At 53.3% G+C, this 12878-nt stretch overlaps 1 protein-coding gene across 12 annotated transcripts in view; it reads right to left on the bottom strand.

Annotated features, from left to right (window-relative positions):
• MYH14 (myosin heavy chain 14) overlaps window positions 1-12878 on the bottom strand; it is a 145662-nt gene that overhangs the window by 38300 nt on the left and 94484 nt on the right. For all 12 annotated transcript variants that reach the window (XM_077980800.1, XM_077980801.1, XM_077980798.1 and 9 more), the window contains 7 exons: window positions 12025-12185; window positions 9947-10055; window positions 5811-5942; window positions 4442-4648; window positions 2944-3081; window positions 2521-2644; window positions 1736-1907 (listed from right to left, as the gene is read on the bottom strand). In XM_077980800.1, the coding sequence (XP_077836926.1) occupies window positions 1736-1907; window positions 2521-2644; window positions 2944-3081; window positions 4442-4648; window positions 5811-5942; window positions 9947-10055; window positions 12025-12185 (1043 nt within the window). The remainder of the gene's footprint in view (window positions 1-1735; window positions 1908-2520; window positions 2645-2943; window positions 3082-4441; window positions 4649-5810; window positions 5943-9946; window positions 10056-12024; window positions 12186-12878) is intronic.

Here is a 12878-nt window from a genome sequence, read left to right as displayed (position 1 = left end):
AAAAATACAAAAATTAGCTGGGTGTGGTGGTGGGCACCTGTAGTCCCAGCTACTTGGGAGGCTGAAGCAGGAGAATTGCTTGAACCCAGGAGGCAGAGGATGTAGTGAGCCAAGATCACGCCACTGCACTCCAGGCTGGGCGACAGGGCAAGACTCCATCTCAATAAAAGGGAAACTGTTCTAGAACTAGATAGAGGTGATGGTTACACAGCATTGTGAATGGGCAAAATCTACTGAATTGTACATTTAAAAAATGGTTACTTTTATGTGAATTTCACCTCAGTAAAAAAAAAAAAAAAAAAAAAAAATTAGCAAGAGGAATAAAAGCAGTAACAGAAACATCCGGCATTTATTGAGGGCTCAGGGTATGCCAAGCGTCTGAGGAGCACTTTCTTCTTTAACCCTCACACTAACCCTAGGAGTAGCGTCTATAATTACCCCATTTTATAGATGAAAAAACTGAGGCTAGAGAGGTGACGTGACTTGGGTGAGGTCACATGACTAGAAAGGGGAGAAGCCAGGATTCCAACCCAGAAGTCAGACTCAAAGATGTGTGTTCACGGCCAGGTGCAGTGCCTCACGCCTATAATCCCAGCACTTTGGGAGGCCGAGACAAGTGGATCACCTGGGGTCAGGAGTTTGAGACCAGCCTGGGCAACGTGGTGAAACCCCATCTCCACTAAAAATACAAAACTTGCTGGGCATGTTGGCGGGGGCCTGTAATCCCAGTTACTTGGGAGGCTGAGGCATGAGAATCACTTGAACCTGGGTGGCGGAGGTGGCAGTGACCAATATCACACCACTGCACTCCAGTCTGGGCAGCAGAACAAGACTTCATCTTAAAAAAAATTGTGTGTATATATATATATATGTTCTTAACTACACACACACACACACACACACACACCATGTTCCACCAACTCTAAGATGCACAGCTTTTCACATTTTAACATCTCTGAAATGGAGCTGTACTTGTAATCAGATAGGGGGTCTTAGATTGCATGAACACAGCGCATAAAAAGCATCTGAAATACTAAGCACCACATCTGGCATACAGTAGGAGCTCAATTATTGTGAACGAGTGTAAATATAATTATTATGATTCCTAACATAGGCCACTTGTCAAATCTCAGCTGATTCTGGGCTGTTTGGTGTGGCGAGGCCAAGAAGGGGAAGAGGAAGAAATAGCTTTGTTTTTTTTGAGACGTCGTCTTGCTCTGTCGCCAGGCTAGAGTGCAGTGGTGTGATCTCGGCTCACTGCAACCTCTGCCTCCCGGGTTCAAGCGATTCTCGTGCTTAAGCTTCCCGAGTAGCTGGAATTACAGGTGTCTGCCACCACACCCAGCTAATTTTTGTATTTTTAGTAGAGACGGGGTTTCGCCACGTTAGCCAGGCTGGTCTCAAACTCCCGACCTCAAGTGATCCACCTGCCTTGGCCTCCCAAAGTGCTGGGATTACAGGTATGAACCACTGTAACTGGCCTAGAAATAGCATTTTCTTGTTCCGTTTGTGCACTGTTATGCAAGTTACCAGACACATAGAGTCTCGTTTCACTTTTCGCTTAAGCTAGTGGGCCTGGAACTCTTACTATCTTCATTTGACAGAAGGGGACACTGAGGTGCGGAGGGGATGTGGCTTGTCTGTGGCTGGTGAGTGGCTCCACCGGGGTTTGTACCCAGGAGCTTCTGACTTGGGCACCCCATGCTTGCCCCACCAAGCCCGCCCCACCCTGCACCTGGCCAGGGCAGCCTGCAGCTCCTCCTCCTTGCGGCCCAGCTGGGCCCGCAGCTCCTCTGCCCGCTGTTGCTGCTCCACCATCTGCTCCTGCAGCTCCGAGCTCTCCCCGTCCAGCCTCCGCTTCAGCTTCTCCAGCTCCTGGCGACCCTTCTCCTCCTTCCGTAGGCGGTCTGGAGGCAGGGTTGGGGCCGTGCATGAGGACTCCAGGCCTGCGCACTCAGCCGCTCCCACAGAGACCACAGGCCCCCAGCCACATATAAGGCTAAGTTCAGCACCTCCCTTAATACCTTCTCCTCCTCCCACCTTCCCCATCTATCTCAGGGACTCTCCCCACAATGTTGTCCTAGACCCTCGGCCAGACACCTACACACTGTCCTCTCCTCCTCATCCCCACTGACAGCCCGTGCCTCCTGCCTCTGACTCTCTCTGCCCTGTGTCCACAGCCCTGCCTCTCCCTGTGCCTCTTCCCTTCTGTTTCTGATTCTAAGTCAACAGGAAGGGACAGGGAGACAAAAGCGTGTCTGAAACAGACAGACAGTGAAGCAGTCAGATGGGAAGAAAGCAGGATAACCCAAGACACCACGGAGAGAAAGGGAGTTGGATTTAGAGATGCATGAAGAACTCAAGAGCTGGGAGGACACTCAATCCGCCCTGAGCTTTCCTTCCTATCCCATTTAGCAGACACAGCCACGGAGGCCCTGGAGCACGTGGGGCTTGCCTGAAGTCCCCCATCAGAGCACACACAGACCCCTACAGCTCCCCACTGGTTGGGCAGGAGCTCACCCTCCATGTCTGCGATTGTGGCCTCATACTTGAGCCGTAGCTTATTGAGGCTCTTGACCTTCTCCTCCTCCTCAGCTGCCTGGGATGAGAACTCGGACAGGCGATCTTCTAGCAGCTTCCGCTCCTGAGGGGTGGGGTGGGGTGGGGGGCAGTCAGGAGCCGGGCCAGGAGTAGCCCCTACCTGATCTGCAGCTTCTGGTGTTGTTCTCATCTATGTTTCTGCTCCTCTTCACCCTTCTCTGACCTTCCTCCCCCTACACCTCCCTCTTCTTCCCATTCCCTGGGGTCTATAGACCCATCCCACCCCCACCAGCTCACACCTGAGAAGTGCAGCGTGGTAACCCCCACGGTTTGAAGTTCACCATTCATTAACGCACCAACGCACCCGCTCCCCACTTTCCCTGCTGCCCTCAGGCCCCCAACCTTGCTCAGCTTGGAGTTCTGGTCTTCCAGGAGCAGCAGGTCCTCTTCAAATTTCTTCATTTTTGCCTCGGTCGTCACCTTCTCCAGCTGCAGCTTCTGCCGTGCCCCCTCCTCAGCCTCAAGGTGGGCCTCTAGCTCCTGGGGAGGGGAGGCAGGAGGAGTGAGGATACATGGGCCAACAGATGGAGCGTGATGGGAAGGATGGGGACGGGCATAGTCTGCGGATCCCCGGGGTGGTTCAGAGAGGTGCATACCCTGGGTGAGGCTGGGAAGGATAAAACCTTTATTGGCTTTCCCATTTTATTCATTAGCTCAACAAGCATTTATTGAGTGCCTAGTGTATGCCAGGCACAGTTCTAGGCACTGAGGATGGGGAAAAGTGCCTGGCCTTCCGCAGTGAGAGATGACCGCACCACTGCACTGAAGTCTGGGTAACAGAGCGAGATCTTGCCTCTGAAAAAAAATGGACACCTATCCTTGTGGAAATCACTTTCTTATGTGGGGGTTAGGGGTACAGATTATAAACAACAAACATAGTAAATAGGTCGGGTGTGGTGGCTCACGGTGTTATCCCAGCAATTTGGAAGGCTGAGGCGGGTGGATCACCTGAGGTCAGGAGTTCGAGACCAGCCTAGCCAACATACTGAAACACTGTCTCTACTAAAAACAAAAAAATTAGCTGGGTGTGGTGGCACACGCCTGTAATCCCAGATACTGCTGCAGAGGTTGAGGCAGGAGAATTGCTTGAGCCTAGGAGACGGAGGTTGCAGTGAGCTGAGATGGCGCCACTGCACTCCAGCCTGGGCGACAGAGTGAGACTCTGTCTCGAAAAAACAAAAAACCAAAAAACAAAAAACCAAAAAACACTACTGAGCCCTTGAAAGGTGGCTGATGTGGACTAATGAACTGAATTTTCTGTCTTATTTAATTTTACTTATTTTAAATTTAAAACGAGACACCCAATCACTGAAAAGCTTTTTAAGCATGTTTGGAACAATTTGGCCATGTGAATCTAGTTTTTATAAACTGCAGAAATTATGAAATTGAAATACAGATCAAGTATTTCCAATGAGAATTTAGCATCTGAATTGAGATGTGCTGTATTGTAAAATACACACTAGATTTTGAAGAGGAACCATCAGGGCAGCCTGCCGGTGAATGAAGCCAGGAGATGGAGAGAGGGGGAGTACTGAGGACATTGCCTGAATGCCTGGATCCAGCCATGCCTGAAGCTGAGGACAGCACTTGGGCACCTGGATCCAGCCATGCCTGAAGCTGAATATATCACTTGGATGTCTGAATCCACCCAGACACGAAGCTCACACATTCTAGGGTCTCCCGTGATCTGAATCAAAAATGTATACTTTTTGCAAATTCACTTAGAACTGAGTTTTCTACAAATTCGTGGCCCAAAGACACATGGTTTGCAGAAGCAAAGGTGGATGGTGTACACAGAGGGGTCTGGAGGGTGGCCTGGTGGGCATGCAGGGGGCCAGACCTGTATGTGCTGCTGCAGCCTCTTCTTCTCGGTTTGCAGCTGACGACTGCACTCCTCCTCCTCGCCCACGCGAGCCTCCAGCTCTGACACCACCAGCTCCAGCTCCTGCTTGCGGGCTGCCAGCCTCCCCCGCGTCTCCTCGGCCTCTGCACACAGTTCTGCCTCTGCTCGCAATTGCTCTGCCAGGCGGGTGCGCTCCTCTTCCAGCTGGGGAGTATGTGGGAAGTTAGTGGTCAGCAGGCAGGGCTCCCAGGGCAACCTGCACCAGGTGCCTGCTGCTGCCTTGTAACTTGCTTTGGCCTTTAAGGCCTCCAGGGCAGGACTGCGGGGTGAGAGGACACAGTGTCCCCACCTCCTCCCCCTCAGGTCCCCGTCTCAGGATGAGCCCACATCCCCCTAATCACTAAGTCAGAATCCTGGGGATGTCCTTCTCCCTCACCTCTCACAGTCATCAGCCTGCATCCCTGCTCTCTCTGGCCCCTCCTCTCTGTCCCTACAGCCCCAACAGGCTCAGGTGTGCCTTCTCTTACCTGTCTCTCTCCAGACTCCTCCCCAGCCTCCCCCCTGAGCCTCCCAGCCTCCAGCCTTTCCCCTTCCAGTCCATCCTTCAAATAACCCCTGAAGGGTCTTTCTACCATCTCACATTTTATTTAATACTTCCATACTTAGAAATGTAACCACAGAAAATAATGCAGAAAAGGCGAACAGAAAAATGCTCAAGAAGGGGTTTGTTCTAGTATTATTATTATTATTATTTTTGAGACGGAGTCTCACTCTGTCACCCAGGCTGGAGTGCAGCGACGCCATCTCGGCTCACTGCAACAGCCACCTCCTAAGTAGCTGGGATTACAGGCGTGCGCCACCACACCCGGCTAAGTTTTGCATTTTTAGTAGAGACGGGGTTTCACCATGTTGACCAGAGTGGTCTTGAACTCCTGATCTCAGATGATCTGCCCGCGTCAGCCTCCCAAATGTTCTAGCATTATTTTAAGATAGCCAAATACTGGAAACAGTTATAAGTCCACCGCCTGCATACCATAGCCCGGCCACAGCTGAGGCCCCTGCCCCCATATCCTGCAGCCTAGCTCCATTCTGGCTCTGCAGGACTCTCCCACCCCATCCCTACCCGGCCCATACCCTGGCTACACCCCCAGGGCCCTGCTCCCTGCACGTCACGATTCAACCAAACTAAACAGCCCCAATCCCCGCCAGGCCTCAGTACACCTTAGCTTCGCTCCCATCCTCCCGACAGCCGTGCCGGCGCACAGACTGGCTCAGCCGGAAGCCCCGCCCCTCACTCCTGGCTCCACCCATGCGACACAGCCCCGCCCCCAAGACACGCTCCCACGCCCTGCCCCCGCCCCCTCACCTGTGCCACTCGGCCCTGGAGCTCCCCAACTTCGCGGGCGCTCTGCTGCTGCAGCTCCTGCACTTTCTGCAGCTCCTGGGCCCGTGCCTGTAGCACCTCATCCTGCCGCGTCACCTGCAGCAGTGGCTTCACCTAGGTGGAGGTGAAAGAGGATGCAATGGCTGACTTCCAAGGTGCGAGGCCACCTGACCCAGGAGCCAAGGCCTCATACTCTTGGTCGGGTCTGAGTTTCTGGGTTCAAATCCCATCTCCTCCACCTATTAGCTGTGTGTCCCCGCCTTGGCAACAGTCCTTGGTCACAGGCCTAGAACACTGACAGGTACAGGCAAGCACCCTAAATACACTATTGATCCATCTAATGTATCTGGCTGGCTAAAGGATCCCTCCATATCCAAGAGGCACTGTGGACTGTGGCCGCTGCTATTCTGTGGAACAGTCTTTCTTTCTTTCCTTCCTTCTTTCTTTTTCTTTTTTTTTTTTTTTTTTTTTTTTGAGACGGAGTCTCGCTCTGTCGCCCAGGCTGGAGTGCAGTGGCACGATCTCGGCTCACTGCAAGCTCCGCCTCCCGGGTTCACGCCATTCTCCTGCCTCAGCCTCCTGAGTAGCTGGGACTACAGGCGCCCACAACCGCGCCTGGCTAATTTTTTGTATTTTTAGTAGAGACGGGGTTTCACCGTGGTCTCGATCTCCTGACCTTGTGATCCGCCTGCCTCGGCCTCCCAAAGTGCTGGGATTACAGGCGTGAGCCACCGCGCCCGGCCTTTTTTTTTTTTTTTTTTTTTTTTTTTGATGGAGTCTTGCTATCTCGCCAGGCTGCAGTGCAATGGAGTGCGATCTCAGCTCACTGCAACCTCTGCCTCCCAGGTTCAAGCGATTCTCCTGCCTCAGCCTTCCGAGTAGCTGGGATTACAGGCGTGCACCACCACGTCTGGCTAATTTTTGTGTTTTCAGTAGAGAGGGTTTCGACATATTGGCCAGGCTGGTCTCAAACTCCCGACCTCAGGTAATCCACCCACCTCAGCCTCCCAAAGTGTTGGGATATAGGCATGAGCCACCGTGCCTGGCCAAGGGCCAGTGTTTCTTAAGCCTATTAGTCCAAGATCCTTAGTGAGAGATGAGCTTTACATGGCATGATTCAGGCTGCAGTGACAGAGGTAAACACAGTACTGAAACAAAAATTTCACAAAAGCTCGTTCCCCTTGCTAAGTGAGATCCGCTCTGATAAATTCTGTTCTATCATATTCTACTCTGTTCTACACAAGTCTACTTGATTCTTTTTCTCTCCACCCAATTCTGTATCCATTCTATTCTCTTCTTTTCTGCCTCAACTCCTAGCATCTTTCACAGGCATCATTCACATTTCTGAACTGATGCCAATCAAATCCTACTTGACCCCAACCCCCAACACCTAAGGTAGGCAAACTTTTTCTTCAAGGGCCAGCCAGGAAATATTTGAGACTTTACAGGCCACCCTGGCTCTGTTTATTTATTATTTATTTATTTATTATTATTATTTTTTTTTTGAGACAGAGCCTTGCTCTGTCACCCAGGCTGGAGTGCAGTGGTGCAATCTTGGCTCACTGCAAACTTCACCTTCCGGGTTCAAGTGATTCACCTGCCTCAGCCTCCCGAGTAGCTGGGATTATAGGCGCCCACCACCACATCCAGCTAACTGTTGTATTTTTAGTAGTGACGGGGTTTCAGCATATTGGCCAGGCTGGGCTTGAACCCCTGACCTCAAGTGATCCACCCACCTTGGCCTCCCAAACTGCTGGGATTACAGCATATGCCTCCATGCCTGGCCAGTTTTTTTTTTTTTTTTTTTTTTTTTTTTTTTTTTTTTGAGGTGGAGTCTCGCTGTGTCACCCAGGCTGGAGTGCAGTGGCACGATCTCGGCTCACTGCAAGCTCCGCCTCCCGGGTTCACGCCATTCTCCTGCCTCAGCCTCCCGAGTAGCTGGGACTACACGCGCCCACCACCACGTCCGGCTAATTTTTTTTTTTATTATTTTTAGTAGAGATAGGGTTTCACCATGTTAGTCAGGATGGTCTCGATCTCCTGACCTTGTGATCCGCCCGTCTCGGCCTCCCAAAGTGCTGGGATTACAGGCATGAGCCACCGCGCCCAGCCCCAGGTTTTAATTTTTATTTCTTTTTCTGAGACAGGGTCTCACTCTTGTCACCCAAGCTGGAGTGCAGTGATATGACCGTGGCTTACTGTAGCCTCATACTACTGGGCTTAAGCAATGCTTCCTCCCAAGTAGCTAGGACTACAGATGTGCACCAGTACACCCAGTTATTTATTTATTTATTTATTGTAGAGACGAGGAGCTCACTTTGCTGCCCAGGCTGGTCTCGAACTCTTGGGCTCAAGTGATGCTCCTGCCTTGGCTTCCCGAAGTGCAGGGATTACAGGTGTGAGCCACTACCCTCAGCTTCTGGCTGTTTTCCTACTCCACTCAGCTGTTGTAGCTCAGATGCAGCTGCAGACACCACGCTAAGGAAAGGGCTTTTGCAAAAGCAGCCATCAGGCCCAAACCTCCCTCCATTCTCCTCTCTCCTCTCCAGTTTCCCCCTGGGGAAACACCCAGTCCCCGAGCTCCACAGCGCATGGCGACCTGGCTTTGCACCCTCCGCTTTGGGTAGGGATGTGATGCCAGCCTGGCTCATCTGATCCCTACTAACTGACTCTGGGATGGTCACATGACTCCAGCTGGGCCAATGAGCATGAAACCTGGGAATCTGGCTGGAGCTCTGTGATAAGACAGACCAGGCTGGCCAAGGTGGTTGGGGGTAAGACTCCATCTGCTGGGGGGCCCTGTGTGGAAAGCCTCTGTTGGTGATCATCACGGAGGAAAGCCAAGTGGGAGACGTAGAACACTGGGTACTGACGTCACCGTTTGGACCCTTGTGCAGTAAAGGGCTAACTCAGCAGGCCTGGGTTGTCCAAATCCCACACATTCCTAAGAAAGTTCTGGCCCTTGATGGGCTCCTGGGAGGTAACCTCTAAGTCCTTGGAATGTCCCGTCTGATAAGAGTGCCTTGGTTTACCTGGGGCCTTGGGCCACCCTGGATAGTCTATGCTAACAGTGGGATCTGTGGTGGGGGCCTTGGGCCACATGGCATCAGTTTGACTCTGGAGGGGCTGGAGACTGAGTAAGTGAGGTCACCGTGTGTGACCTTGTCCATGCCTGTGTGACCAGCCCCAGGAAAAACGCTGAACATCAAGGTTCAGGTGAGCTTCCCTGGTTGGCAATACCCCATGCATGTTATCATACTTCATTGCTGGGAAAAGCTAAGTGTTGTCCACACGACTCCACTGGGAGAGAACAGTTGTAGGCTCATGCTTGGTCTCTCCAAGACAGATATGCACTTTTTTTTTTTTATTACTATTTAACCTTTACTCTTTTCTCTTTTCTTCTTTCTTCCTTCCTTTCTCCTTCCTTCCTTCCTTCCTTTCCTTCCTTCCTTCCTCTCTTTCTCTCTTTCTCTCTTTCTTTCTTTCTTCAGAGTCTTGCTCTGTTGCCCAGCAAGTAGTGTCACAATCTTGGTTCACTGCAACCTCCACCTCCTAGGTTTCAGTGATTCTCCGACCTCAGCCTCCCAAGTAGCTGGGACTACAGGCATGCGCCACCATGCCCGGCTAATTTTTGTATCTTTAGTAGAGACGGGGTTTCACCATATTGGCCAGGCTGGTCTCGAACTCCTGACCTCAAGTGATCCGCCCCCCTCGGCCTCTCAAACTGCTGGGATTACAGGTGTGAGCCACCGCACCCGGCACCTTTGCTATTTTCAATCTGTTTCTTTGTATTGTGATAAACTGTAGCTGTGAGTACAACAGCTTTTCTAAGTTCTGTGAGTCCTTCCAGAAAATCCTTGAACCCTTAAATCCTTGCGGACCCCTGGATCCAGGTGCAGCCCACATTGTCTTGAATCTTTGATCCATGTTGTTTTGAGTCAGATTTTTCTTGTCGCTTCCTAACTAAAGATTCCCAGCTAGCAAAGGCTGGGCCGACTGGCCCCGTTTTACTGATGGAGAAAACTGAGGCACACATGGAGGAAGTCACTTGTCAAGCAGAGCAAGCCCCAAGGCCCTATCCTCTCCCTGCTCAGGCCACCTCCCCAGGCTGCCCTCACCTTGGTAAACAGCCGCCACCACTGCCAGTGTCTCAGCTTGAGGTAGGCTGCGCAGTTCCGCTGCATCACCCTCAGGGCACTCTGCTGCTGCTGGCGCTTCTGGAAGGCCCTGGGTGGGGAAACGGGTGAGGGGCAGAGTGGGGGCTCAGCTCCTCCAGGTGCCATCCCCTTAGCAAGAGAGCCAAGCTCCTTTCTTTTTTCTTTTCTTTTTTTCTTTCTTTATTTCTTTTTTTTTTTTTTTTTTTTGAGACAGAGTCTTGCTCTGTTGCCTAGGCTGGAGTGCAAGGGCACGATCTCAGTTCACTGCAACCTCCACCTCCCAGGTTCAAGCGATTCTCCTGCCTCAGCCTCCCAAGTAGCTGGGATTACAGGTGCGCGCCACAACACTGGGCTAATTTTTGTATTTTTAGCAGAGATGGGGTTTCACCATGTTGGCTAGGCTGCTCTCGAACTCCCGACCTCAAGTGACCTACTCGCCTCGGCCTCCCAAAGTGCTGGGATTACAGGCGTGAGCCACCACGCCTGACCAAGCCAAGCTCCTTTCACTTAGCCATCATAAAATGCCTACTGTGGGCTGGGCGTGGTGGCTCAAGCCTGTAATCCCAGCACTTTGGGAGGCCGAGACGGGTGGATCACGAGGTCAGGAGATCGAGACCATCCTGGCTAACACGGTGAAACCCCATCTCTACTAAAAAATACAAAAAACTAGCCGGGCGAGGTGGCGAGCGCCTGTAGTCCCAGCTACTCAGGAGGCTGAGGCAGGAGAATGGCGGGAACCTGGGAGGCGGAGCTTGCAGTGAGCTGAGATCCGGCCACTGCACCCCAGCCTGGGCGACAGAGCGAGACTCCGTCTCAAAAAAAAAAATAAATAAAAATAAAAATAAAATGCCTACTGTGTGCAGGCATTCGTATTACTTTTAGACCTGTGTTCTGGCCGTTCGCCCCCCTGCCCCTGACTCTTTCTGCCCTGTCCCACGGCCCCAGCCCCTCTGCCTAGCCTCCTTCTCCAGCCTCTCCTGTCCGCCCATCCCAGCATGCGTCCAGAGGGTCTTTCTACACCCAGGGCTGACCCACCCCGCCCCTGCTCACAGCCCTCCATGGCTCCCTAGCTCCTCTGGACGAGGCCCCACTCAGCCTGGTGTTTGGGCCATCCTTTCCTGCCACTCTATTCTTTGAGGCTTTTTTTTTTCCCCAATACAGTCTCACTCTGTCACCCAGGCTGGAGTGCCGTGGCATGATCTTGGCTCACTGCAATCTCTGCCTCCTGAGTTCTCCTGCCTCAGCTTCCCGAGTATCTGGGATTACGGCTAATTGTTGTATTTTTAGTAGAGACGGGGTTTCACCATGTTGGCCAGGCTTGTCTCAAATTCCTGACCTCAAGTGATCCACCCGCCTCGGCCTCCCAAAGTGCTGGGATTACAGGTGTGAGCCGCTGCACCCGGCCTCTCTGAGCCACTTCTAAGGAGGAAGGAGAGTCTCCCGCAAACGCCCTGTATTCCTGAAGCACGCCAGGATCTTGCACTGTTGGACCTTTGCACAAGCTTCCTCCTGCCCTGAGCGCCTTTGCCATTTTCCTTCATCCACCTGGTGGTCCGGAGTGGCCTGGGGCAGTCACGGCCTGCAGCAGGGCCTCCTTGCTGCACCTCTATGGCCCCCAGAAAAGCAGGTCTCACCCGGGACTGGGACTCTGTGCCCATGCAAGTCTCACCTCCAGACTGGAGCCCCTCGAGGGAACGGGCAGGGAGAGCGGACAGCTTGACCCGGGTTGCCCCGGGCTTTCTCTGTGTTAGCACTGGAAGTCCTGCACCCTGGGAAACCCCGTCCCAGGCCCACTAGGACAGCTGGTCACCCTATGGCTAAGTCTGGCCTCTGTGTTGCCAGTCTTACTCTGTACAGGGCCTGCCCACAGGGCTCCTCAGGGACTGCAGAACCAAGAAGGCTGGGCACCCGGCAGCTCCATCCACCTGCTCCTCAGCCCTACACCCATCCTGGAGGCCCTGACACTGGAGCCATCTGGTCAACCCCTCCCTGACCCAGCCTTGGCCAACAGGACCCCGGGAGACAGCGTGGCCGCCCACCTGCGAGCCAGGTATCCCCGGGCAGCTGCCTGGAAGGAGACGATGATGTCAGTGACCTTCAGGTCTCGCTCCTCTTCCAGCTGGGCCAGGACCCCGGCCCGGAAGAAGATCTTGCTCTGTCCCACGCGGTAGAGGTTGGGGTCCAGTTCCAGTGCCTGGATCTGTGAGGGGTGGGAGAGGGGTGATGATGGAGAGGCGGGTGATGGGGGAGTGGGGGTGGTGAGGAGGGGGAGTAATGGGGGAGGGGTGGCGAGGAGGGGGAGTGATAGGGAAGGGGTGGTGATTGGGGAGAGGGGGTGATGGGGGAGGGAGGTGATGGGGGAGAAGTGATCGGGGAGGGGGTGATGAGGAGGGTGATAGGGTAGAGGGTGATATGGAAAAGGGTGATGGGGAGGGGAGTTATAGGAAGGAGGGTGATGGCGGAGGGGGATGATGGAGGAGGAGGGGCAGTGATAGGGAAGGGGTGGTGATTGGGGAGAGGGGGTGATGGGGGAGGGGGTGATGTGGAGGAGGGTGATGGGGAGGAGAGTTATAGGGAGGGGGCGATGGGGGAGGGAGGTGATGGGAGAGGGGGTGATGGGGTGACGGGTAGGGGGTTGATGGGGGATGATGAGGAAGCAGGGGTGGGGGCGTTGATAGGGAGAAGTAATGAGGAAGGGCAATGAAGGGGAGATCCCAGCCCCACTGCCCCACCACCTGGCCCCCTGCACACACATGCATACACACACACAGACACAAACACATGCACACACACACAGACACACACATACAGACACAGACACACGCGCCTGCACAGACACGCGTATGTCTCCACAAACACGCACGCACACACACACGCCAGGCTCTGTCCCACT

The sequence above is a fragment of the Macaca mulatta genome, chromosome 19 (assembly GCF_049350105.2).
Source record: "Macaca mulatta isolate MMU2019108-1 chromosome 19, T2T-MMU8v2.0, whole genome shotgun sequence".
Taxonomy (NCBI): Eukaryota; Metazoa; Chordata; class Mammalia; order Primates; family Cercopithecidae; genus Macaca; species Macaca mulatta.
This window is presented reverse-complemented; position numbering and strand designations above follow the sequence as displayed.